This window comes from Pelodiscus sinensis, chromosome 14 (genome assembly GCF_052426305.1).
Source record: "Pelodiscus sinensis isolate ZL-2025 chromosome 14, ASM5242630v1, whole genome shotgun sequence".
NCBI classification, from domain to species: Eukaryota; Metazoa; Chordata; order Testudines; family Trionychidae; genus Pelodiscus; species Pelodiscus sinensis.
The window spans coordinates 6,984,455-7,011,801 of NC_143065.1; the positions used below are offsets into that span (position 1 = coordinate 6,984,455).

The 27,347-nt window shown below is 46.0% G+C and overlaps 1 protein-coding gene across 3 annotated transcripts; it reads left to right on the top strand.

Annotated features, from left to right (window-relative positions):
- The first annotated feature begins 1,706 nt into the window (after window positions 1-1,706).
- Window positions 1,707-26,752, top strand: HYKK (hydroxylysine kinase). Of its 3 annotated transcripts, none has more exons than XM_006131384.5 (5): window positions 1,707-1,865; window positions 4,506-4,858; window positions 6,895-7,037; window positions 24,210-24,393; window positions 26,114-26,752. In XM_006131384.5, exons 2-5 carry the CDS (start codon window positions 4,513-4,515, stop codon window positions 26,563-26,565), a joined length of 1,125 nt encoding a protein of 374 aa, XP_006131446.2. In that variant the 5' UTR covers window positions 1,707-1,865; window positions 4,506-4,512; the 3' UTR covers window positions 26,566-26,752. The 3 variants fall into 3 exon arrangements, with proteins under 3 accessions (XP_006131446.2, XP_006131447.2, XP_006131448.2); XM_006131385.5 differs by lacking the exon at window positions 1,707-1,865 and adding an exon at window positions 1,872-2,133; XM_006131386.5 differs by lacking the exon at window positions 1,707-1,865 and adding an exon at window positions 1,872-2,042.
- The last annotated feature ends 595 nt before the right edge of the window (window positions 26,753-27,347 follow it).

A 27,347-nucleotide genomic window follows, 5' to 3' on the forward strand; every position in this document is an offset into this window, starting at 1 on the left:
TGGAAAGAGCCAGACAAATACCCAGAAACCATCTACTTCAAGATAGACCCAAGAAAACCAACAATAGAACACCACGTGTCATCTATAGCCCCCAACTTAAGCCCGTCCAACGCATTATCAATAAACTACAACCTATACTGAATCAGGATACTACCCTCCGAAAGGCTCTGGGAGACAGACCCATAGTCTCCTATAGACAACTACCTAACCTCAGGATGATTCTTACCAACAACCACAGGACATACCACACTAATATCAACCCTGGAACTTTCCCTTGCAACAAACCCCGGTGCCAGCTTTGTCCACATATTTACTCTGCTGACACCATTACTGGACCTAATCATGCCAGTTACAAGATCAAGAACACATATTCCTGTTCATCCAGAAATATAATTTATGCCATCATGTGCCTAAAGTGTCTGTCTGCTATGTATATTGGACAAACTTCTCAGACACTTCGCCAAAGAATCGATGCACATAAAACAGGCATCTTTCACAGAGAGAAAACCGTTGCTTGCCATTTTAACCAGACTGACCATTCTTTCAATGACCTTAAAACATGCATATTGCTTCAAAGAGATTTTAACTCCAGACTTCAAAGAGAAGCCTCAGAACTGTCATTCATGCTTAAATTTGACATTTTACGTATGGGCCTTAACAAAGATGCTAATTATCTTACCCATTACAAAGATAGCTTCCCCAATTATCACCCCTCATATCATTACCTCACAGACACTAACCTTCCCTCTTTGGGCCCTACCCCCCTTCTAAAATCGGATTTGTCTATTTTATATGTGTTCACTTTTTTTGATTGTATCACTTTGGTATATATGGCTGTGCCAATTTTCTTCCATAAATTGATCCGAGGAAGTGGGTCTAGCCCATGAAAGCTCATCACCTAATAAACCATCTTGTTAGTCTTTAAAGCGTTGCATAGTCCTGTCTTTTGTTTCACCTGGGTGGTAGGGAAGTGCACAGAACAGTCACAGAGAGACAGCAGCCGGCTCAAGATTCTATTTCAGTAAGTTTGTAGGGCATTAAGAAATTGGACCTGATCAGAGGCTTGTCCTTCACATTGTTTTTGCCACAAAGGTATTCAAATCTGACTTGTGCATTTCCCCTAGTTTGAACAGAGGGTATTTGATCTCTATAAATCCATGGGCTACTCTACACTGGCATGATTTTCCAGAAATGCTTTTAACAGAAAAGTTTTCCGTTAAAAGCATTTTGGGAAAAGTGCATCTAGATTTCCAGAAAAGTGTCCTGCCAAAGCACTTTTTCTGGAAAAGCGTCCGTGGCCAATCTAGACGCGCTTTCCCGCAAAAAAGCCCCGATCGCCATTTTCGCGATCGGGGCTTTTTTTGCGGGAAACAGAACTATGCTGTCTCCACTGGCGCTTTCGGGCAAAAGTCTTTCGGAAAAAGACTTTTGCCCGAATGGGAGCAGCATAGTTTTTCCGGAAAAGCACTGATGATTTTACATGAGATCGTCAGTGCTTTTCCGGAAATTCAAGCGGCCAGTGTAGACAGCTGGCAAGTTTTTCCAGAAAATCAGACGATTGTCTGGAAAAACTTGCCAGTGTAGACACAGCCATGTTGTCTCCATGTTAATTCAGGAAATGAACACTACCCCCACCGGCAGACTAATAGCAAAACTTACCCAGCCCTGCTCCTTCACACCCCCAGAGAACGCTCCCTGCCTCGCCAGTCTGACTGGGAATGAAGAGCTGCTCTTTGTACAAAGGCAGGGCTTCTCCAGCAGCCAATCAGACGCTGCCTCACACAACTCGCCAGTCGAGAAGAGCTGGGGAGCCGGTGGCGTCAGCTCTGCTCGGCGGAACTCGTCCGGCTCCAGCAGTGTCCGAGGTGAGTGGCGGAGCCGAACCCTTCGGGAGCGGCGCTAGAGCCACTGCGCCTTGCAGCGGGGAGGGAGGGAGGATTCACAAGCCCAGGATCCGAAGTGACGCAACGCCCTGCCCCGAATGCCCGATTTGTGTTTTGACCTTTTCAAGGCACTTTGCTGCTGAAAAGGGAAACCCAGAGGTTGGTTCTAGCTCCCGGATCCTGCTCCCCACGCCCGAGGCTTTGGCTGAGCGCTGTAAGGTTTGGGGCACTCCGCCGTCTGGCAGAGCCGGTGAGTGCCGGAGCAGCGCTGAGCTGCGCCCCCTCGCCTTACCCAGCCATGCCCCTCGCTGATGGCAGCTGTGGCGCGCCAGGCATGGAGCGGATGGTTGGGGTCCCAGGGCCTGCAGCGGAGTCCACCAGGCAGCAGCGGAACCCCCAGCGGCTAAGTCCTGCAGGGTCAGTAACCAGGACCCGAGAGGCAGCAGGGATCCCCTGGAGCTGGCGGCTGGGACCCCAGGTGGCAGGAGAGGCTACAGGCACTGGCTGGGACCCGTCCCAGGGTGCAAATCAGCCTCTCCCCCACCCCTGCTGCCCACCCTGTGGAGACTGATTCTGAGCTGGGAAGCGTCTTAAGCTGCATTCTCTGAGTCCTGGCAGGGTTATGGCTCCCCCCCGCCCCCCAACCAGGAAAACGGAGGAAAGAACCAGTTTGAAAGATGGAGTGAGCAGAAGTTTGGGCACTAGCAGGTCTCAGGATGAGGGGGCGCTATATCATAAGATAAGGCAGGGTTCTGGCACAGTTCAGGAATTCAGTTAAAATGGTTTTTGATTCTGTCTAGAGCAGGCACGTCCAAAGTCCGGCCCGCGGGCCAATTGCGGCCTGTGTTCTGGTTTAATACGGCCCCCCCAGGTAATTTGGCAATATCTATCTTTTGTGGCCCCCAACGAATCCATATGTATTGAGATGAATACATTGTAAAATCTCAGTTAATATCAATTGATCTAAATCAGTTATAAATATATTTGGACACAACATGTATACTTGGTGTTATGTTCCTGTTCATATTTTTTGAACTTAAAAGTTGACAGACAACCTTTATTACCAATAGTATGTAATGTACTTTACAATGTTCCTGACATATATTTCAGCTTCCTGGATTTTTTTTTTCATCTGGCCTTCAGATCTGGAAGGCAGAGTGATTTAACACCTGTTTAGATTTGTCATCCATGTGATGAAATGAAAAGTATGCCATTTGCAATAAACGTCGCATAAAATAGTTAATTTGCATTTAATTTTAATGGTTCAAAGAATGTCAGGCAAAATGGTCGGCCCTCACGCATGTTCACTTCATCGAATCTGGCCCTCTTTGAAAAAAGTTTGGACACCCCTGGTCTAGAGCAAACTGGTTTTTATCAAGAGTGGGTCACTAATAAGATTGTAACTGGGGCTTGGAGAGGATAGTTCTGTGGCTGTAGATGGGTCCTTTGAGAAGCAGTCACTCCTCTCTCCCTCTCTGTACCCAAATGGGTAGTATGCCCTTCAGCCACACCAAACTTTACAAAGTATGAGGCTGCGGACTTCCACAGAATCCAAGATTAATCAAGGCTAGGCTGAGGTTGTGCAGTTGTACCTAACACACACACAAAATTGCATTAGAAAAAACAGAGAGATGAACCTTTTGGGAATGGGTTGGATTCTTTGAATGGTTCTCCTCTTTGAATAAATTGTTGTCTTATTGACACTGAATATTTCTTGATATTGTGAATGATAGTATCTGGCAGAAGGATTGGGTTTACTTTTTACAAGTTAACATTGGTTGAAAGGGTTATCTAATCACGTATCTGAATTTAAAAGCAATAGACTTTTTGATCCCTTTATTTCTTAGGAAATTATTGGTACTTTAGAAATATGCCTGGTGACCTTGTCATTGACTGGTGATATTTTATGTTTATGAATTGTATTAGATAACAACCAATACATTGTTTTATTTCTCAACCAAAAATGAGGGTATACATCAGGCCTTATCATGGAAACTATAGCAAAGGATGAAGTGAGCTTACATATAAAAATAGTGAAGAAAGAGAAAAGATTCATGAATGGTTAAATTTTCATTAAACAGAAGTTTTTTTTCACGAGGGCTGTGTCTACACTGGCATGAATTTCCGGAAATGCTTAAAACGGAATACTATTCCGTTTTCAGTTTTTCCAGAAAAGGAGTGTCTACATTGGCAGGCTGCTTTTCCGGAAAAGCCCCTTTTCCGGAAAAGCGTCTGTGGCCAATGTAGATGCGCTTTTCCGGAAAAGAGTCCCGATCGCCATTTTCGCAATCGGGGCTTTTTTCCGGAAAAGACTACTGGGCTGTCTACACTGGCCCTTTTCCGGAACAGTGTTCCGGAATAAGGACTTATGCCCGAGCGGGAGCAGAATAGTTTTTCCGGAATAGCGGCTGATTTTGTACAGTAGAGCATCGTTGCTTTTCTGGAAATTTAAGGGCCAGTGTAGACAGCTCGCAGCTTATTCCGGAAAAGCGGCTGATTTTCCGGAATAAGTGGCCCCGTGTAGACACAGCCCCTCAGTATAGAGTCTATTTTTGGTATAATGTCTATGTCTGTATTAAAGCACAGACTACAACTGAAATCTTCTAATCTGTTTTCTCCTAGATGCACAATGTCTTCTGGAAACATTCAGCAACCCCAGACTTTCACTAAACCAGCATTCAATGAAAAAGAAGCCACTGAATTAGTTGAAAGGGTGTTTGGATTAAAAGTATCTGCTATCAGATCACTCCCTAGCTATGATGATCAAAATTTTCAGGTGACTATTTCAAGAAGTGAGGGAACAGAAGATTGTGCTTATGAGTGCGTCCTCAAAATCACCAACTGTGAAGACAGCCAGAATCCTGAACTTATTGAAGTGCAGACCCGAATCATGATGTTTTTGAATGCGGAAGGATTCCCTTCAGCGACACCCTATCTCACTAAAGATGGCAACATAATGTCTCTAGAATCATTAGGTGAGAGATTACAAAATCTTCTGAAAAATATCATCCTATCACTTACTGTGGCATGAGACTACCAGAAAGAGCAGAAAGATACCACTGAGTATCCCACAGGATTTGTCCCAGTAATAACTGGGCCACATTCTGTTCTGTTTGTTGGTGTAACTCTAGAGCAATGTCACTGAATTCAACACCAGCATAAATAAACAAGTAGCTGGAACAGTGCAGAATATGTGCAACAGTCACGCTCCTTCAGGTGCTCAGGTTTCACAAACGGCACTCTGAACTGTTGCAATAGCAATATGTTGTAGGTAACTCCTTCAGGTCCAGACACTACTTCATTTCACTGTCTCACTGAATTTTCTACTGCTAAAATGTGAGCACTTAGGCTTTATTGGTGAAATATCACTTCTCTGAAGAGGACAGGCTTGGCCAGAAAGGTCACTGCCAGCATATCAGGTGTGCTGTAGAATGACGCAAGGAAGACCAATTGCCCCATGCAAGTGAAATGTCATTGCTTTTAGTCCTAAACTGGCGGTACCATGGTGCAGGGGGACCCAGAACAAAAGGCAACTTTAGGAAGTCTGGATCAGAACAAGTGCAATTGCAAAAGTATTGATAAATGCTTGTGCACCACTGTAATCACTTGTGTGAGGCATGTGAGGTATATTAAGAGTGGTTGAAGTAGTTATAGCTATAGAAGAGAATTTTAGCCTAGCAGGTGTGACAAGATGCTGGGCAGCAGTAGTTGTATCAGTACTCTGATCACCAGTAGAATTGCCCTGAAGTAAGCCTGAGGGATAAAGCTGTGTGCCTATCTCAGAGGGTTGAGGTGAGTTCCAAAGCCCATTCACCTAGAAAGCAAAAAAGGCATTGGAAGCACCAGAGGTAAGATTAGCAGGCCTGAGAGATACCTTGTGTCTCCTGTTTTCTAGGCTGAGCCTATGTCTAGAGTGAAAAGAAAAGTTGAAAAAAGATGATACACAAATTGCAGTTCACAATTTTTTCTGCTTTCGGAAAAGGCTTTTCTGAAATTTGGCCCATCTACACGGGGCCAAATTTCAGAAAATACCTCCTCTTTTGGAACATCCTTTCTTCCTCGTACAATGAGGATTATGGGGATGGCGAAAGAACGTGTCCACTTTTTTGGAAATTGTTCCCGGAAAAGCTCTGCAGTCTAGACAACCTGAATGAGTTAAAGATTGTGTACTTCATGAGTTTGTAAAGGTGGTGGTGGGAGAATGCTGTAAGTAGATTGCATAAGGTGTTTGACCAGATGAAGGTCTCTGAGCACAGCCGCTGGACCTATCTACTTAGGGTATGTCTATGCCAGTGTTTCTCAACCAGTGGTACGAGTACTCTAAGGGATATTCGAGAGGAGTCTGTGGGGTACGTCAACACAATTGAAATTTGGAGAAAACTGAAATTTTGTTTTACAGTGCTTTATTATTTTTGTACTTTTTTACATCCAAAAATTTCATTGCCCACCTGGCTACGATTAAGTTGTTTAAACAAATGTGTTGCAATGGGGGGGGGGGGGGGGGAAATGTTGTGTGTCTGAAAACTGTAGGTACTGGGGGTACTTATAATTTTTTTTAAAGAGGTACTTTATAAAAAAAAGTTGAGAAACACTGGTCTAAGCTACAAAGATCAAAGCTCCTGCTGTTGATTTTTCCAGGGTTCAAATTAGTGGGTCTAGTGAAAACATGCTAATTTGAACGAAGAGGGGCATTCTGGTCAATTCTGGTAGTCCTGCTTCCACGAGGAGTAAGGGAAGTCGAAGGCAGAATGTTTTCCCTCTGAGTTCCTGTAGTGTGGACAGCACCAAAAGTCGAGTTAAGGTACTTTGCCTATGCAATTAATGTAGCTGAAGTTGCATATCTTAATTCAACCTTATCTCGTAGTGTAGACTACCCCTAGTGTCACCTAGTAAATCAGGTCTTTGAATGATCTCTTATTTCTTCTGTAATAGAAGAAACCTCCTTGCTTTTACTCACAATAATCTGTGGAGTGCATTGAAATAATTCACAATGTATCTATTTGCCTATTAGGTACTGGCTCTGTGACAAAAAAGTACATGGTGAGGCTGCTGACCTATCTCCCAGGTCTGACCGTGGCAACAATCTCTACAAATCCTCACATTTTCTACGAGGTTGGGAAATTAGCTGCCAGACTGGATAAAACTCTCTCAGAGGTGGGACTTCTTGTTTTCAGCATGCAAGTGGGAGTCATCCCTTTCCTCTCTAGTGTCTTATAGTTTTGAAATGCATAAGATTATCTCACTAATTTCAGAGACATTTGCGTAACTCTGCCGCTTCAGAGCTACCTGCAAACGCAGCTGGAGCACTACAGACAAAGAGTACACCAAACATATGGCAGTGGTGTTGTATGTGGCTCTGTAATACATAGCCCTAGCCATGGCTTCCCTATTCTTTCAAGGCATGAAAAGAGAAGATAACCATGTTGTTATGCTTATTATAAGAAGCACCTGGGAACTTTATAGGGGCAAAGGGCAATATGCTGAAAAGCAGCGTGCGTGTGTGTGCACACACACACACACACATACTCTCACTCATTCTTCCCCCCCCCCCATTTGATGTGTTGTTAACTAGTCCATGGTCTGTGGATCGATCATGGGCGGAAGTGGGGATCTATCAGTCTGGACCAATGCTCCAGTCATGGCCGGACATCCCTGTTCTTAAGGCACAACAGTTCTCCTTTCATAATAGTTCTTTCTCATCAGGATCAGTGGGTTTTGCATCATCATGCTGTTTTTCTGATGAATGTTTATCTCCAGTTCTTTCTCTTGCTCCTTATCTTCTTTGTTCTGCCATGCTAAGCTGGTTTCAATCACAAATATTTTGTCCCAATTAATGAATGCTTGCCTTCTTTCAGAGCTGTTGATTTGCCCACTACTTACTTCTCAATGTGGATATACAGCAATCTTCTGGAGTTTCTACGTCTGTCCTTGGTTTCTCCCTTGAACATCTGGCCTTCATGCTTGTCTCTTACAGCATGTCTACACTAGCCTCCTAGTTCGAACTAGGGGGGGCTAATGTAGGCATTTGAACTTGCAAATGAAGCCTGGGATTTAAATATCCTGGGCTTCATTTGCATGTGCCTGGGCGGGCACCATTTTTAAATCCCCTTAGTTTGAACTGGCTGCCCGCGGCTACACGCAGCAGTCAGAAGTCCTTAGTCCTTAGTTACACCTGCAGTGAGGTGTAATGGTTAATCCAAACTAAGGACTTAGTTCGAATTACTGCTTCACTGCCGCGTGTAGCTGCGGGCAGTCAGTTCAAACTAAGGGGATTTAAAAATGGTGCCTGCCAGGGATCATGCAAATGAAGCCTGGGATATTTAAATCCTGGGCTTCATTTGCAAGTTTGAATGCCTACATTAGCTACCCTAGTTCGAACTAGGGGCTAGAGTAGACATACCCTTAACCTGCACATTCCTCACTCTAACACCTAACAAGGTGTTTTTTTTGGGGGGGGGGTACCAAAATCAACCTTTGTCACAGAAGTAATATGCACATTTGAACAAGGACATCAAATTACAATTTTAAAAAAACAATTCTCATACTTTTTACATATTTCACAATACTAATTTTAAAACTTAAAACAAAATGATAAAACTTTATTCCTGTCTTGGAATCCGCTTTAGACCCAATATTCTGGCCAGCATACCTTTACCAATGATAAGGTAAAATCCTTTCTTCTTTCAGAAAGGGGGGCTGGCAAAGAACACTGAGGCACGTTACTTTACATAAAGCTACATGGCTATGAAGTCCTACAAATTTGTGGCCATTTAGGACTCCATCTTTGTCACTATGCTGCATATGGTAACCAATTGCCATGCCTTGGTGAAACAGGGTTAGAACTTGAGTCGTCCTGCTTGGACTGAGCTGTCCCCTCTGCCAGCTGCCTTTACCTCAAATAAGAACATAAGAATGGCCATAGGGGGTCAGACCAAAGGTCCATCTAGCTCAGTATCCTGTCTGCTGACAGTGGCCAATGCCAAGTGCCCCAGAGGGAATGAACTGAACAGATAATGATCAAACGATCTCTCTCCTGCCATCCGTCTCCACCCTCTGACAAACAGAGGCTAGGGACACCATTCCTTACCCATCCTGGCTAATAGCCATTAATGGACTTAACTTCCATGGATTTATCTAGTTCTCTTTTAAACCTTGTTATAGTCCTAGCCTTCACAATCCATAGTTTCCATGGCTCCTCTATCTTATGTCAAGCAGGTGCAGTACAGACTAGCCCATAGAATAGGGGAGCCATAATTAGCTTCCCACAATCCTGTGTTGAAAGGATCTCAAATGCAAAGTTGAATCTAATCCTTGGCCTTCGGCCATCTTCCTTAGTCCACATAAGTGAATGAATTTCAACAAGGTCCCTCACTCCCCCTATGAGTTTACTGTTTAACAGTATGTCTGTCTGTTATTTTACTTTACATATTAGGGGAGGCATGATGCTCTTGTGCTTAAAACGCACAACTGGGAGTCTAAAGATTGGGATTCTGTTCCTAGCTCTGCTACAGACTTACTGTGATCTTAGTCAAGTTACTTAACCTCCCTGCCCCTTTCAGTGGACTGGAGAGAATGGTTCTTTCTTCACTAATATACACTTGAGCTATTAAGTTGTATATATAAATGAGTTCCTTGAATGGCCAGGACTATAGAAATGCAGAAGACTTCATAATGATGCACTCAAACAATAGAGATGAGATTCTCTCCTCTATTCTGGCCCCTTAATACAGAGTTAAAGGATCCTAAAAGCCTCTGTTCTGAGGAGTCTGTTTCTGAGGATCCTCTTATAAACTCTGCTGTAAGTAGTATGGTGGGGGGATGTAAGGCTCAGGACAAAACCCCCTTCTGTCCCAGGTCCACTCTATCTCTCCTCCCAAGGCCCTGCTCTGCCTCAGCCCTTCTTCTCCCAAGAGTTGCCAAGATCCAGCAAGACAGAGCAGTGGGGTGGGGAACATTGCTGCTGGGCCTCATGTACCCCTAAAGCATGGAGTCCCCAAAGTGTGGCACCTAGGCAGAGCCATCCCATCCATATGACAGTTTGGGGTGGCCCTCCCAGTTCCTGAACTTCAGAGGGTCTGGAGCAGCTGCCTCAACCATCCTATGGATGGGTTCCAGGGCAGCCCTGGGGATTCTCTGAGGGCCTGGTTCAGGGCAGCAGCAAGAGTGGGATACCCCCACGCTCACCACAGCAGCAGTAACCTGGCAGTCTGTGCCTCTCCCAGCCCACTGTGCTCAGCTTCACCATAGTGGCGGGAAGCAGAGTGGCCAGGCCCTAGGGCACTCCACTTCCCACTGCCATGGAGAAGTGGGGTGCAGCAGGCTGGGAAGGAGTGGTGGAGTGCAGTGGAGCAGGCTGTGGTAAGTATGGGGGGGTCTACTCCTGTTGCCACCCTGTGCCAGGCCCACTGGTAATCCCTCAGATCACGTCACTCAGGGGAGGGAGCTTTGGCAGGAGGACGACTTGGGTAAGGAGTAGAGTGGGGGCAGGGTGGGGTTGGAGCAGAGGCAAGGCAGGTGGGAAGGCACCTACAGCAGGCCAGAGGCCCTGGGCCCTCCACTCTCTTAGGGATGGCTTTTGGTCTGGGTAAGTTTCCAAAACCATCCTATGGAAAGATGGTACTGTTGGTGGGAGGGGGGACAGGACTTCAGAATGCAGTAGTGTGAAGATTCTGGGCAATGCTGCATCCTACAGGGAAAGGCTGGCTGGGTTATTCTAGGGCCTCTACAACCGCTGGGGCAATCAAGGAACAGGAGGGTACAAAAGTTGCATAACGTTACCCTAGATCTTTATTGCATGGGCTGCAAACTTTAGGCAGCACCTCACAGAATTTCATTCCACGAGTCTTTCTTACTTAGAGATAGTATCATTTATTGGGCCAGATTCTGTTGGAGAGAGAGACATGCTTTTGAGTCACACAGAATTCTTCCTCAAAGCCCTGTTATTCACAGGAGTTGGTCCAATAAAAGACATTACCTCACCCGCTTTGTCCCTCTAATATCCTGGGACTGATACGGCTACAACTACATTTTCTTACATACATACTTATTTGCCTGCTACATCCTTTGGTTATGGTCTGTAATTTTGATGACTGTTTAAAGGAAATATGTGCCTTCACAGTTTTTTAATGACCGTCGTATTTTGAAGCATATTTCATGATGTTTTCAGTTCGAGGAATATTTTTCTTTGAACTTTCATAGTGCTGAATTGAGTAAGAGTGTCTGCTCTTTAATAAGATTCCAGTAGCTCAGTTATTTTCAGTTTTAATATATCCAGAATTAGCATTCCAGATTGGATTAGACAGGACTGAGTCATATATAATGTGTAACACAGTGGATCCTGGAGAAGTCATTTTGCAACACCCCTTGAAAAATTTACTTCACCTCCACCCTCTTAGCTTCCTCTCCCTCTTTTTAATTAAAAACTGTTCCTGCTCTTCTTTTCTCCCAATGGAAAGATATACAGGCAAATTCACTTATGTCAACTAATGAGAACATCCTTACTTTGTGCCTGTTAATTGATTTAATTTGGCTTACAGCTGAAAAATAACTATAGAAATTATCAACTATGACCACAAATCTCAAAGGGTAGCTGTGTTAGTTTGTATCTGTAAAAACAAACAGGAGTCCGGTAGCACCTTAGGGCTCATCTACACAGCAAGGCTAAAGCCAAAAAAGCTACACGATTTAAACTATGTCACCTGCGTAGCTTAAGTCAAAATAGTTTCAGCTTTTGGCACTGTCTACACAGCAGGAAGTCTGAGAGAGCACTTTTCCTCCAACTTTCCTTACTCTTCGTTACAGGAGTCGGAGTAAGAAGCCCTCCAATTTGACATTATGTCAGAATCGCTGCTTGTAGTGTAGATGTGCACTTTGTTACTTTGGAATAACGTCAGTTATTCTGAAATAACACTGCTGTGTAGACGTACCCTTAGGCTATGTCTACACTGGTGGGTTCTTGCGCAAAAACTTGCCGCCTGTCTACACTACACGTGCGTTCTTGCGCAAGTAAATCTACAGCATAGCATCAGAAAACAGGGCTCTTTGCGCGAGAGCGCTGACGCTCCCTATCAGGAAGAAGCCTTCTTGCACAAGTGTTCAAGTGGCCGGTGTAGACAGGTAGCCAAGAGTTTTTGCACAAGAACTGGCCTCACAGGAAAAAGGCCAGGTGGCTGCTTGGATGCTCCGTACCTGCACTCACAGCTTCTTACTTCCTGGTTACCGGACGCCCCCCCTTAAAGCCATACACAGCCTGCAGATGCCGTGTGGCAGCAGCAGCACAGCCAGCAGCTCCAGCATGCAGCTCTGCCCTGCTGCACCCACGAGCCCCCCAGAGGAGATGTCTGCTCTAGAGGGACATCCCCGAGAGCCTGCACCCTCCTCCCAGCAGCCACCCCAGGGCTCCCAGGAGAGCTGGAGGGGCACCTTGCTGGTCCCAGGCAGAGGTAGAGGCACTTCTGGACCGGTGGGCCAACGAGGAAGCCCGCTATGACACCCGTGCCCATCACTGGAATACAGACATTTTTAGCTGCATGGCCCAGGTGCTCTCCCAGCAGGGGCATCCGGCCCGGACCCTTGAAAAGGTGAAGGTGAAGGAGCTGTGCCTGGGCTATGTCCGGGCCACCAAGGGCCAGGGGGCAGGAGCCAACACTTGTCCCCACTACAACTGCCTCCACACCGGCCTGCGTCCCCCCCCCAGTGACCAGGCCACATGGTATGGAGGAGGAGGGAGACGACCACAGCAGCACCGTCACCCTGCACCTGGAGCCAGTGCTGAGCAGCCAAGATGTCTCCCAGGCTTCATCTGAGGCCGGTGAAGGATCCTCTGGTGAGTGTTGCGCTTCTCACTTGCATGGGGGAGGGAGCGTCACTCAGGCTGTTTGAGCTGCACGCTGTGTAACAGTACGCAGCACGTGCCACTTCATGCAGCCTGACTCTGGCATGTGGACGCTCCAGGCAGCTCCAAGGCACACCTGGGATCCTGCTGCTTGCACACATCCTGACTGAGGGGCAGAGGGGTGCCAGCTGGAAGCAGCCAAGACCCCAAGAGCTCAGGCTAGACCCCACACTTCCCGAAGGATGCCACACACAGACAGTATGCAGCCATGCCTGGCCGTGCGACACAGCAGCTGCTCCCGGGGAAACCACAGCAAGCCAGCCCTGTGAGCACAGCCCCCACGGAACCCCTCGCCTGCTCCCAGTCCCTAGGCTGCCCCTGAGGGAAGCCCCTCGCTGCGGCCACACGCTTCCCTGGGCTACTTGTCTGAGGGCTAGCGGGAGGGGGAGCACGGAAGCGACTGGCCTGGCCCCATGGCCGCTTGAGTTTTGTTGCAAGGATGGTACAATCTCCAATCACCCTGTCTGAGGACATCAATTGACAGGGGTCCAAGACCCCAGACCTTGTCTGCCATACTTGTTCCCATGCAATGTGGGGATTTATCTAGCTCCTCTTTAAACTCTGTTAATAGTCCTAAGCCTTCACAGCATCCCCTGGCAAGGAGTTCCACAGGTTGACACAACACATGCCAAGTGGCCAGATCACAGACAAGGGGTCTTCAGTCACAGTGATGTCTCCCAAGGGGTTACAATCCATGGAGGATCACTTTACTCCAGGGGGAGTCCTGTATGCAAACATACACACAGGAGACCGAGTGGGCTCAAGCCACAGTAGTGTGGTGTCACGGGGCACAGGGACAGTGTGGGCAGGGCTGCCGGGCCACCCCATCATTATCTCTGTTCTCTGCAGCAGGACCATCCAGGAGCGAGGGACCCAATAGCCCTGCGGCAGCGGCAGCACCCCCAACCTCCCAGGCACCAGTCCGGCAGGCCAGGTAGCAGGACCAGCTGCTACGTCGGCATGTCCAGGCCATCGAGAGAATTGAGGCGGCGGTCACCAGAAAAATCGACGCTGACCTGGAGTGGTTGCAGCAGGCATGGGGGCAGTTTCTGCAATAGTGTGACCACATGTGCGACATTACCACCCTGATGTCGCACATCAGTCATGCCGTGCACTATTGCATGGCCTTGCCACATCCACCTGCCCTCCCTGCCATGCCCACGCCCCCTCCTGCTGCACCCCGTCCTGCCCCGACCCAGCCTAAAGGCCAGCGAGGCCTCTGCCCCCGCAGAGGCACTGGCAGGAGCCACCCCTCCCACCAGTAGCTCTCCCTCCCAGTTCAGACGCTCCTCCTTCCTCCCCTTCCCAGTTCAGAGGCCCCTCCCACTGCTCACCCTTCTTCCCTGTTGTTAAGACAAAAGTTTTCTGTTGTTTTAAGAAAAAAACTGGGTTTGTTTTGTTTATTGGGAGGGGAGGGGAAGGAGGGAAGGAAGGGTTGGGGATGAGAGGGAGATATAGATGGGAGGTAGAAGCAACCCTACTGTGGGAGAATATGTCCTTCAGGGTCTCCCGGATGCGCACCCCATCGTGGTGCACCTGTCGGATGGCTGCTGTGTGGGGCTGTTCAAATGCCCAGCCCTCGGCTGCCATCCGCTCCGGGCGAAAGGCCTCCCCCTTCAGCTCCCCGATGTTGTGGAGCACACAATGTGCTGCCACAACCTCAGCCATGTTCTGCTCACGTATCTCGAGATGGGTGAGTAGACAACGAAAGCACCTTCAGCTGGCCAAGGCCACACTCGACCTGGTTGCAGGCCCGGTTGAGGTGGTCATTGAAACCTGCCCGGCCGGGGTCCATCCGTCCTGTGTAAGGCCGCATCCCACACAACAGAGAGAGGCATGTGTGGACATCCCCAACGGTAAATTCCTGCTGGGGGAAGAAAGTGCCCACCTCATCATGTGCCCTGCCGGACCACCCCACATACATGTCTGTGAAGCAGCCATGGTGGTTCGCGAGGGCCTGGAGCACGACGGAGAAGTACCCCCTTCTGATTGATAAAATGGGCCGCTCGATGTTCCAGGGCACAGATGGGGATGTGGGTCGCATCCAGAACTCCCCTGCAGGTGGGGAACCCAAGGGCAGCAAAGCTGGCCACTATTGCGTCCACGTCCCGAAGGCGGATGACCCTCTGGAGTAGGATGTCATTGATGGCATGGACAACCTGCAGAAGGGTGCACAGAAACACAGGGAATGCACCAAATGAGGCAGGGTAGGTGCATGATCCCTTGGGGGGGTGCCTGCCCCCCTCTGATGTCCTCTGATGCCCTCTGTCCCCAAACACACCAGGGCCCCTTCACCCCATAGGACCCCCCCATACCAGGCAAATATAACTTAGATAGGGCCACGATAAGGTGGGTGCATAATTGGCTGGATAACCGTAGTCAGAGAGTTGTTGTTAACGGTGCTAAATCCTGCTGGAAAGGGATAACAAGTGGAGTTCCGCAAGGGTCTGTTTTGGGACCCGTACTGTTCAATATCTTCATCAATGAGGTAGATATTGGGATAGAGAGTACGCTTATTAAGTTTGCAGATGATACCAAACTGGGTGGGGTTGCAACTTCTTTGGAGGATAGGGACATAATTCAAAATGACCTTAGCAAGTTAGAGAAATGGTCAGAGGTAAACAGGATGAGGTTTAATAAAGAGAAATGCAAAGTGCTCCACTTAGGAAGGAACAATCAGTTCCATACATACAAGATGGGAAGCGACTGTCTAGGAAGGAGCATGGCGGAAAGGGATCTAGGGGTCATAGTGGACCACAAGTTGAATATGAGTCAACAGTGTGATGCTGCTGCAAAAAAAGCAAATATGATTCTAGGTTGTATCAACAGATGTGTTGTAAGCAAAACTCGTGAAGTCATTCTGCCGCTCTACTCTGCACTAGTTAGGCCTCAGCTAGAGTACTGTGTCCAGTTCTGGGCGCCACATTTCAAGAAAGATGTGGAGAAATTGGAAAGGGTACAGAGAAGAGCGACAAGAATGATTAAAGGTCTAGAGAACATGACCTATGAAGCCAGGCTTCATGAACTGGGCTTGTTTAGTTTGGAAAAAAGAAGATTAAAGGGGGACATGATAGCGGTTTTCAAATATCTAAAAGGGTGTCACAAGGAGGAAGGAGAAAATTTGTTCCTCTTGGTTTCTGAGGACAGGACAAGGAGTAATGGGCTTAAAGTGCAGCAGGGGAGGTTTAGATTGGACATTAGGAAAAAATTCCTAACTGTCAGGGTGGTCAAATATTGGAATAAATTGCCAAGGGAGGTGGTGGAATCTCCCTCTCTGGAGATATTTAAGAACAGGTTAGATAGACATCTGTCAGGGATGGTGTAGACGGAGCTTGGTCCTGCCTTGAGGGCGGGGGGGCTGGACTCGATGACCTCTCGAGGTCCCTTCCAGTCCTATTATTCTATGATTCTATGATTCTATCACTACCCATTGGGCCTGAGAATCTAGCCTGCTTTCTATCCATCTTACAGACCATTTATCCAATCCATACTTCCTTAGCTTGCTGGCAAGAATATCGTGGGAGACCGTATCAAAAGCGAAAGTCAAGGTATATCACATCCACTGATTTCCCCATGTCCACAGAACCAGTTACCTCATCATAGAAGCTAATCAGATTGGTCAGGCATGATTTGCCCTTGGTGAATCCATGTTGACTATTCCTGATCACTTTCCCCTCTTCCAAGTGATTCAAATTGGATTCCTTGAGGATCCCCTCCATGATTTTTCCAAGGGCTGACTGGTTTGTAGTTTCCTGGAATGTCCTCCTTCACTTTTTTAAAGATAGGCACTACATTTGCCTTTCTCCAGTCATCCAGGACCTCTCCTGATCTCCATGAGTTTTCAAAGGTAATGGCCAAAGGCTCCACAATGACATTTGTCTACTCCCTCACTACCCTAGGATGTATTAAATCCAGACCCATCGATTTGTGGTAGGCCTAGCTTGCCTAAATAGTTCTTAATCTGTTCTTTCTCCACTGAGGGCTGCCCACCTCCTTCCCATACTGCATTGCCTAGTGCAGTAGTCTGGGAGCTGACCTTGTCTGTAAAGACAGAAGCAAAAAAAGCATTAAGTACTTCAGCTTTTCCCACATCACCTGTCACTAGGTTACCTCTCTCATCCAGTAAGGGCCCCACACGCTCTCTGATCATCCTCTTATTTCTAACATGCCTGTAGAAACCTTTCTTGCTACCCTTCACATCCCTTGCTAGCTGCAATTCCAATTGTGCTTTCGCCTTCCTGATTACTCCTTTGCATTCCTGAGCAATGTATTTATACTCCTCCCTAGTCATCTGTCCAAGTTTCGACTTCTTATAGGCTTCCTTTTTGTGTTTATGCTCACCAAGGATTTCCCTGGCAAGCCAATCTGGTCGCCTACCATATTTGCTTTTCTTACTGCACATTGGAATGGTTTCTTCCTGTGCCTTCAATAAGGGTTTTTTAAAATACTGCCAGCTGTCCTGGACTCCTTTCCCCTTCATGTTAGCATCCCAGGGGATCCTACCCATAGCTGTCCTTTTCTCCATTCTTGTTGCCTCAGTGGGGTTATAGGTGTCCTGGTCCCCACCTCTGTCCTTTCGTTGCCCCCCTGTAGTTATTACCTATCTATATGTTTTAGAAATGTCCATCTATCTGAGAGTCTGTTTGCTCTTTTTAGTGTAACTTAAATCAAAGTCTGGATTTGGTTGTGCCAGAACAGGAAGTGCCTGCAAAGTGCACACCAGTTGGGAGTGCACCAAGAATGTTATTCCTTCCACCCATTCAGCAGAGCCACACAGCTGCAGACCCAGAGGTTCCCTGGGCGGGGCCACATGGCAGGTGACTGCCCACCCCAGGAGCAGCTGGGAAGCCACCACGGCTGCTGGAGCTTGGGCTGCTGTGCTCAAAATAGCACCATGGCCCGGCTCCAGTTCTGGCACATGAGGCAGCCACCTGCTATGTGGCCCAGCCCAGGGGGTCAAAAGAAGACAATGAGGGGAAAGGGCATGAGGAGTGGGAGTGGGGAGGAATGGGAAGATGTCAGTGGGAGTAGGAGAGGGGAGGGAACAGGGTGATGTTGGGAGAGGATAGGGAAGGGGCAGTGGGGGCAAGAGGAGGGGGAGGAGTGGGTGCTGGGAGAAGAGGAGTTGAAAGGAGGGTTGGGCATGAGGAAGGCAGGAGTTGGAGCAAGTCCTGTGTGAGGGTGCAGAGGGGAGTGAAGAAAACTGGGGCAGATGGTGGTGAGGGGGTGGGCACCAGGGAGGAAGATGGCAAGGGGGACAGGTATTGAGAAGGTAGGGGCAGTGAGGGAAGGGGTAGGAACCAGGAGGCTGTAGGGTGATTGTGGGGGTGATTGTGGGGGTGATGCAGAAGGGCAGACATGGGGAGGGGAATGGAGGGGAGCGATGGGCACCAGAGGAGAGAGGCAGGGCAGGGCAGAGAGGGAGGGATTAGGAGAGGGGATGAGGAGTGAGGCTAGAGGAAGTGTGGGCAAAGGGGGGAAGGGCAGGAGGATGGGGAGGTGAGGCAAGGAGGGCCCAGGAGGGCTGAGGGGAATGAGAAAGGCAGGAGCCAGGACAGCAAAGGAGTGTCAGGGGTGGGGGGTGGCAGCAGCAGCAGGCACCAGGGAGGCAGATGGGGTAAGGGGAGGATAGGAGACATGGCAGCAGAAGGGAAAATGGAAGAAGTCTATATGAGGGATGTAAGTGACTAGGATAGGCAGCATGTGAAGTGCCCCTTCACCTGTGAGCAGTACTGGAGCGTGGAAGGCAGGGACCCTGGTTAAATTACTTGCTGGGCTGCTGGCTGGGGGCCACCCAGGTAAGGTTTCCCAGCCAGAGCCTGCCTCTGGCACCCCAACCTCTCCCTCTCCAACCCTCTGCCTTCTCCTGCACCCCTACCCGATATAACCCAAACCTTCTGCACCCCTGCTTGAACCCCCATACACCTTCCCAAACACTGCATCATTTCATGAGGAGTAACGGTAGTTCGAACTAGGAAGCCTAGTTCGAACTACCTAGTTCGTGCCCCGTGTAGCCGCGCTGCATGGGGTTTCGAACCAGCGGGGTTTTAAAAATGGTGGCTCCCCGCTTATGCAAATGAAGCCCGGGAAATTCAAATCCCGGGCTTCATTTGCAAGTGCGGTATGCCTACATTACCCCGCTAGTTCGAACTAGCAGGGTAGTGTAGACATACCCAAACAGACATACGGAGGTGGACAGACAAACAGACACACGAACTTTCTCAAATGTGAAGTAGATGTGAAGTAGACATCCCAGAAGCTCAAGTGGCTACATTTTTAAAATTCATTTTGACCTGATTTTTTTTTATAGCAACGATTTGAATGAGGCCCAATTGACAGTGGTAATGATTGGTACACTTCGAATAGGACAGTTGTGCTAATGTGTGGACCTTCATGACATTTCCCTCAACGTGCTGCTTCTAGCCAAATAAATTTTAAACATGATGAAATGCAAAGTAAGGTCTTCCTTTCAACTTCGATTTAACCAAGTAATGAAGGCCAATAAATCAGCTAGTAATTGAGTTTCTGTTACGTAAAAGAACTTTGCATATTTAGTGCTTTGCATTAATCTCTGCTTCTCATGCTCTGGATAAAGACTTCAGATAATTATGCTACTGAAAGATTATTTATGCTACTGAAAGATTATTAAAAGAGCCCCTGGTGTTTAAAAAGTTATGCAGTTGAAACCATTTAAATAGAAAATCTGTACTCAGAATACATCCTCTGAAGAAGATGATCAACTTTCATGGAGAATGGGGAAAAATCTGTGTGCCCATAAGTGATGAAACTTCAGTTATAAGTTTAATTTGTTTAAAAGGAATACATTTCTTCTTGTCACTCAAGGGACACACAAAATCCATGATTATGATAGCTGACAGATAATAAAGAAAAAGACATTTTCCTTTTTTCCCATTTTATTTCTTTGTGCCTTTGATAGCATTTTGTGTAGTAAATTTAGCTGTTTCCCCTATTAGATTATCTGTTTGCTTGTGTGAGTCTTACAGAGACACAGAAGGGAGAAAAACATTTTTTGAATTGCAATATGTTATCATAAAACAAGCATTAGCAGGGGATACTGATAGTTGTAGAACCTGAATATCTTGCATTTTAAAACTGACTTGATTTCACACTGATGGTGTCCCTCTCTCCTGAGCAATTAATCACAGAATCATAGAATCTTAGGACTGGAAGGGACCTTGAGAGGTCATCGAGTCCAGCCCCCCGCCCTCAAGGCAGGACCAAGCTCCGTCTACACCATCCCTGACAGATGTCTATCTAACCTGTTCTTAAATATCTCCAGAGAGGGAGATTCCACCACCTCCCTTGGCAATTTATTCCAATATTTGACCACCCTGACAGTTAGGAATTTTTTCCTAATGTCCAATCTAAATCTCCCTTGCTGCACTTTAAGCCCATTACTCCTTGTCCTGTCCTCAGAAACCAAGAGGAACAAATTTTCCCCTTCCTCCTTGTGACACCCTTTTAGATATTTGAAAACCGCTATCATGTCCCCCCCTTAATCTTCTTTTTTCCAAACTAAACAAGCCCAGTTCATGAAGCCTGGCTTCATAGGTCATGTTCTCTAGACCTTTAATCATTCTTGTCGCTCTTCTCTGTACCCTTTCCAATTTCTCCACATCTATCTTGAAATGTGGCGCCCAGAACTGGACACAGTACTCTAGCTGAGGCCTAACTAGTGCAGAGTAGAGCGGCAGAATGACTTCACGAGTTTTGCTTACAACACACCTGTTGATACAACCTAGAATCATATTTGCTTTTTTTGCAACAGCATCACACTGTTGACTCATATTCAACTTGTGGTCCACTATGACCCCTAGATCCCTTTCCGCCATGCTCCTTCCTAGACAGTCGCTTCCCATCTTGTATGTATGGAACTGATTGTTCCTTCCTAAATGGAGCACTTTGCATTTCTCTTTATTAAACTTCATCCTGTTTACCTCTGACCATTTCTCTAACTTGCTAAGGTCATTTTGAATTATGTCCCTATCCTCCAAAGAAGTTGCAACCCCACCCAGTTTGGTATCATCTGCAAACTTAATCAGCGTACTCTCTATCCCAATATCTACATCATTGATGAAGATATTGAACAGTACGGGTCCCAAAACAGACCCTTGCGGAACTCCACTTGTTATCCCTTTCCAGCAGGATTTAGCACCGTTAACAACAACTCTCTGACTACGGTTATCCAGCCAATTATGCACCCACCTTATCGTGGCCCTATCTAAGTTATATTTGCCTAGTTTATCAATAAGAATATCATGCGAGACCGTATCAAATGCCTTACTAAAATCTAGGTATATGACATCCACCGCGTCTCCCTTATCCACAAGGCTCGTTATCCTATCAAAGAAAGCTATCAGATTAGTTTGGCATGACTTGTTCTTCACAAACCCATGCTGGCTATTCCCTATCACTTTATTACCTTCCAAGTGTTTGCATATGATTTCCTTAATTCCCCTTTTTATAGATGGGCACAATATTTGCCCTTTTCCAGTCTTCTGGAATCTCTCCTGACTTCTATGATTTTTCAAAGATCATAGCTAAAGGCTCAGATACCTCCTCTATCTGCTCCTTGAGTATCCTGGGATGCATTTCATCAGGACCTGGTGACTTGCTGACATCTAACTTTCCTAAGTGATTTTTAACTTGTTCTTTGTGTATCCTATCTTCTAAACTTACCCTCTCTCTACGTTAGGCACACCTCCAGACTTCTCGGTGAAGACCGAAACAAAGAAGTCATTGATCATCTCCGCCATTTCCAAGTTTCCTGTTACTGCTTCTCCCTCCTCACTAAGCAGTGGGCCTACCCTGTCCTTGGTCTTCCTCTTGCTTCTAATGTATTTATAAAAGGTCTTCTTGTTTCCCTTTATGCCTGTAGCTAGTTTGATCCTTTGCCTTTCTAATCTTGCCCCTGCATTCCCGTGTTGCTTTCCTATATTCATCCTTTGTTATTTGTCCTAGTTTCCATTTTTTATAGGACTCCTTTTTTATTTTGAGATCATGCAAGATCTCCTTGTTAAGCCAAGCTGGTCTTTTGCCGTATTTTCTATCTTTCCTACACAGCGGAATTGTTTGCTTTTGACATTGCATTTTTAACCTTTCATAATGGGCAATGTCTGATCACCAAGTGGCATTGTTTTTACTGCTGCAGTGCTTCTTGCTACATTGGAAGTGCTGTACTAGTACTGAATATTAAAAGCTTTATCCAGCATGTTGGGGATATGGAGGGTGGGTGCTGTAAAGTCCAACATTCCAGTAACTAATAGGGAGGGAGTTTGGGTGCAGGGTATGGCCTCTGAGAGGGAGCTCAGAGCATTGGTTTGTGGTACAGGAGGAATTTTGGGGTGCTGGATCCAGGTGGCATTCACTTTGGGTGGCTCCCTGAAAATGGCAACATGTTCCTGCTGTTCCTAGGCAGAGGCACGGTAAGGAGGCTCTGAGTACTGCCTCCAAACACATATCCCACCCCACAGCTCCCATTGTCCATGGCTCCCAGGCAATGGGAGCTGCAGAGCCAGCACTCGAGGCAGGGTAGGGGCACTGAATGTTCTTTCACCTAGGAGCAGCAAGGATGTGTTCCCAGAAGTTATGCAGAGCCAGGTAGGAAGCCTGTTTCCCTGCACCAACTGGACCCTATTGAAAATCAGATATGTCCGTTTATAGAGTTTCTAGTTGAAGTGCCACATAACACAGTTTTACTGTAATCACATTTTAGTTTTGATGCAATATTGTGATTTTCATCCATATTTCAACTGTACCAAACCAAATGAACTATACCAAACCAACCTGGGCTAGATCTGCCACTTCATTGTGCTTTTGCACTGCATCACTGGCAAAATCTGACCCTAAAACCATGCAAGCCAACCCAAGAAGACAGTGCCAGAGAGAGAATGATTTTGTAACCTAAAGAATAAGTTTGAAATACGTAGATTCCCTGGATACACAGGATCAAATCAGAGTATACTTGGTTGTTCATCCTTTCCAAGTAAATAAAACAAGATGCAGTTAGTTTACTGTATACAGATCTGATGGGTGACTGCCTGTGTTGAGTGGACATTAAAGGTCCCGTGACACTTTTTATAAGCCTAGAGCTTGCACTGTTGTACAGTATGCTGAGAGCCAGCTAGTTGGCAGGGTCTATCCCAGAGGTGGCTAAATTGTATCCACTTTTGGCAAGTACCTGAAAGTTCTGTCTCTTTTACACTTTCGCAGCTCTTGTATGTACAGCTTATGCCAAAAGAAGTTATTGGATGCTATGCAATTTGAGAGGCATTGTAGAAGACTTATGGATGAAAATTTCAATATGATATAAGATATTATCATCACCAGCACTTCTATTCAATTTTAAAGAACGAGAAATTACTTAAATTAGTCTTTGTTTCTAAAAGATGTGGGTGAGTATCAATGTGCTAAAACCAACCATCTTCCAGGATACCGTTGGTGGTGTTGTCCCGAGAAGCTAGTCAAATCCTGGGTGTTGGGGATGTTCCTCATTAAAGTAGAAATTGATAGTCTGGTAATTTCTGATGCAGGAGGAACCAAAACCAAAAGAAGTAGCTTCTTATATTACTGCACCACACCTTTAAAGAACAGCACCAAAACCCCTCTCTTCGGCTTTTTCCACTGTGCTCACTGCTCAGTTATTTTGCTATTTGCATCTGTTCCTCCCCCTCCTTCCCCCATTCTTGACTATCTTCAATTTCTGTATTGGAGGGGTACTCATGTTAGTCTGAATCTGCATAAAAAATGAGAAATCCTGTGGCACCTTATAGACTAACAGATTTATCAGAGCATAAGCTTTTGTGGGCAAAGACCTGTGTTTTCTCTCTAATGTGCATGTATACACAAGGTCACAATGACCAGTGGAACCCTCTCACCTATCTAGTGCTAGTTTCTGGGCAGATTCTATTAGGCCAGTGGTCCCCAACCACTGGAGGTTGCCAGGCGCCAGGGGGCGTGGCTGTTCGCCTGCCGGGCACCAGAGGGCGGGGCCGGCTCCGGCACTATGCATGCGCCACGTGCCCAGCGCCAGGCAAGCCCTGAGCACTTGGCGAGTGCACACAAATTCCCCCGCGGGCGCCATGGTGCCTGCAGGCACCGTGTTTGGGACCACTGTATTAGGCCTTGCTTCTAGGTGTGACCCTCGTGTGTTTTTGCAGGAAAGGGAAGGGAAATCCTTCTTAAGGGAAAGTTTTAACACATCAGCTTGAATGAGGTTTTAATTCGGATCATCACAAAGTTTCATATGGTATCAAATGACTGTAAAAGCAAAGCCCCCTCTCTATAGACTTGATCCAAAGCCCACTAAAGTCAGTGCATTCCTACTGACTTTGTTGATCATTGGATCAGACCGCTTCTACATGGTAGCAGAGCTGTTGTATAATGGGTTTTTTTTTCTTGTTTTCCTTAAGAAATTCGATCATCCATCCATAAAAAGTTTGCATCGAGGGAAATTCATTTGGAACTTGGCAAATGTTCCTCTTCTAGAGCAGTATATTCATGCTGTGGGCCAGAACAGTTATTGTGAAGTTGTGGAGCAAGTTATTCAGCAATTCAAAGAGAAAATACTACCTAAGCTAAGCAATTTTCGAACCTGTGAGTATTTTAGTACAATTATACTGTAATGTAATGCAAGGCATTTTTAAAAGGGAATTGGAATGTTTTTAAGAGACGGCAAGTTCAAGGCACTATAGGCAGAAATTATTTATCCACGGGACATGTAAAAATTTTCCCACAATGCACCATGAGCATGTGTCAGAAACAGGACTAGGAGAGGATCATCTCAAAGAATGAAGGGGGAGTTCAGTCTCGCTTGTTGGCCTTCTGCTGAGACTGCCACCTACAGTGAAGGTTTTCATTATGTAGACACCAAATTGTAGAAACAAACAAAGGCTAACTCATTTAATATAGCTGCAGGGGGTAGCTAAGTTAGTCTGTAAAGGATAAACTTAAAAAACAGCAAATGGTCTGGTAGCACTTTATAGACTAACAAAACATATAGATGGTATCCTGAGCTTTCGTGGGCACAGCCCACTTCTTCAGATGACCAGAGTTTAAACTCCGGTCATCTAAAGAAGTGCTCTGTGCCCACAAAAGCTCAGGATACCATCTATGGGTGCAGGAAATTCCAATCCTGGCTTCATTAACAATTTCGATATGTCTAATTTACATCCCTCTTTCGAAAGAGGGATGCTGTCCAGATATAGCCTATATTTTTGTTAGTCTATAAAGTGCTACCAGACTATTTGTTGTTTTTTAAGTTTATCATTTAATATAGGCCACCAGACAGCTGTCAGATAACAATGTTTATGAAGACGTCTGTGTGATCTCCTGTGTTTGGAATGCACTTAGCATGTTGTGGGTGCTACCACAAGTTAAATAATAAATTACTATATCATTGCCAGTTGCCATCTAGTCTCCTATTATATAGGATTAATAAAACTGAGGTTCTTAGGAAGAAAGGAGACTTGGCAAGGCATGTTGGATTATAGCAATATTGTCATGTCTATTAGGAGACAGATCAATATTTGTATCCATGTATAATCTGAGTATTCACATATGATGTGGAAATTTAGTGCATATTTTCAGTGTAGATTTCTTAAGAAAATGAAAAAGCTAGAATAAGGCTTCTTCTGTTTATAATAAACAAAGAAGATTTACCCTTAATCAATTAATTATTTTTTTTGTGGAAAATAAAATGAAAAATGTACATTCTTCATTTAAAACATAGCTCTGGGGTAGGGTGGCTCAGAGCCGGGGCAGTCCTGGAGGTGGGAAAGGCGCCTCCAGCAAGCCCCTTTCACTTGCCTGGTGATTCTGTCTCTTTTCTGTATGGTTTTATGAAAAGCAGTCTCATTCCTGGCACAACCAAACCCATACTTTGCTTAAATTATGATAAGAGGTAGCTATATACTGAATTTGGTGGTCCTAGCCATAACACAGGGTGAGAAACCTTTTTTGGATCACTTACCCTAAAAAATCAGTTGGGGAGGGGCACATACAAGTGAGAAGCAAAAGGAAAAAAACCATCACTGATGTGGCCCCTGACTAAGAAGAAAGACATTCCCCACATACACCAGAGCCTTGGGGGCCCCAGGCTAGTAGATTTTATGTGTTCCAGCCCTGTGGGAAGATGGCAGGGGGAGAGCTGCAAGCTGGCGGCCACATCTGGTCTCTGGGCCTTAGGTTGCCCACCCCTGTTCTAACAGTTTAAGAAGAGTTCTTGAACAGACTAACAGACACACAGACAAACTCTCCAGTCTATAGTATATTATTATTTATACATAATACTGTTTCAATTTTTTTCTGCATTTAGGTATCAATCATGGGGACCTTAATGACCACAATATCTTGTTGGATTCCAACCCTGCTTCGCCTGAGAATCCACAATATACCGTGTCTGGTATTTTGGATTTTAGTGATATGAGTTATGGTTACTATGTATTTGAATTAGCAATAACTATCATGTACATGATGATTGAGAGCAAGGATCCTCTCCGTGTGGGAGGGTATGTTATTGCAGGGTTTGAAAGCATTGTACCATTGACAACAGAGGAGAGAGATGCCCTGTTTCTCTTGGTATGTTGTAGATTTTCTCAGTCACTTGTCATAGCCTCCTATACTTCCCTCTTGTATCCTGAAAACAAAGAATACCTAATGATCACAGCAAAAACTGGACAGAAGCATTTATTAAAAATGTTTGACACAGGCCAAGAAGCTGTAGAGAAGGTTTGGTTTGAGACTGCCAAAGCATATATTAAACATTGAACCTGTGTAGCTTTCATACCTGTATTACAGATACTTACTAGTAAAGATGCATCTAACAATTTAGGTAATTGTACAATTTGTATTCACTTTGTTTTTAAAGTAATTTTAAGATAAATTAATCCATTGAGAATATTTTCATAAATGTATCAATGCCTCTTTTAATGATTAAAAAAAACTCAAACAACTACACATTGTCTATTCATGTTCAATTACCAGGCTAACCAGTTAACTGATTAAACTTGAAGGAGTGGGGGAGGCCACTCCAGCTCAGCAGGTGGGCAGGTGCAGGAGCCCCTACACTTGTGGGCAGGGGCTGCTCCAACCTGGCTGCCTCCAGCCCAGCACTGGGCTGGTGGCTCCTCACCCACAGGAGCTGGGAGTTGAAGGCCTCGCATGGGACTGGAGGTGGCAGCCAACAGAGTGGGGGCTGCTGGCTCCCAGCTCACATGGACTGGGAGTTGGCACCCTTCTCACCTGGGTCTGTAAGCAGCAGTCCCCTCTTCCCAGCTGCCATTTCTGGCCCTGTGGAAGGCTGCTGACTCCCAGCCAAGCAGCCCGTTTACCCATTCACATCCCTACTAGAGACAGCCTCTTGGTTTTCTAAAAGTGCATTGAAATTGTACATTTTCTCATGGGTAAGTGCTCGTGTACAATTCAGAAAATTGGATTCAACATGTTTATACTCTCTATTCATTATTTTTTAAGTTTTTATACTAAGTTTAGTTTAAGGCAATTGACCTCAATAGAAGGATTCCCCTTGATTTCAGTTAATTTTGGATCCA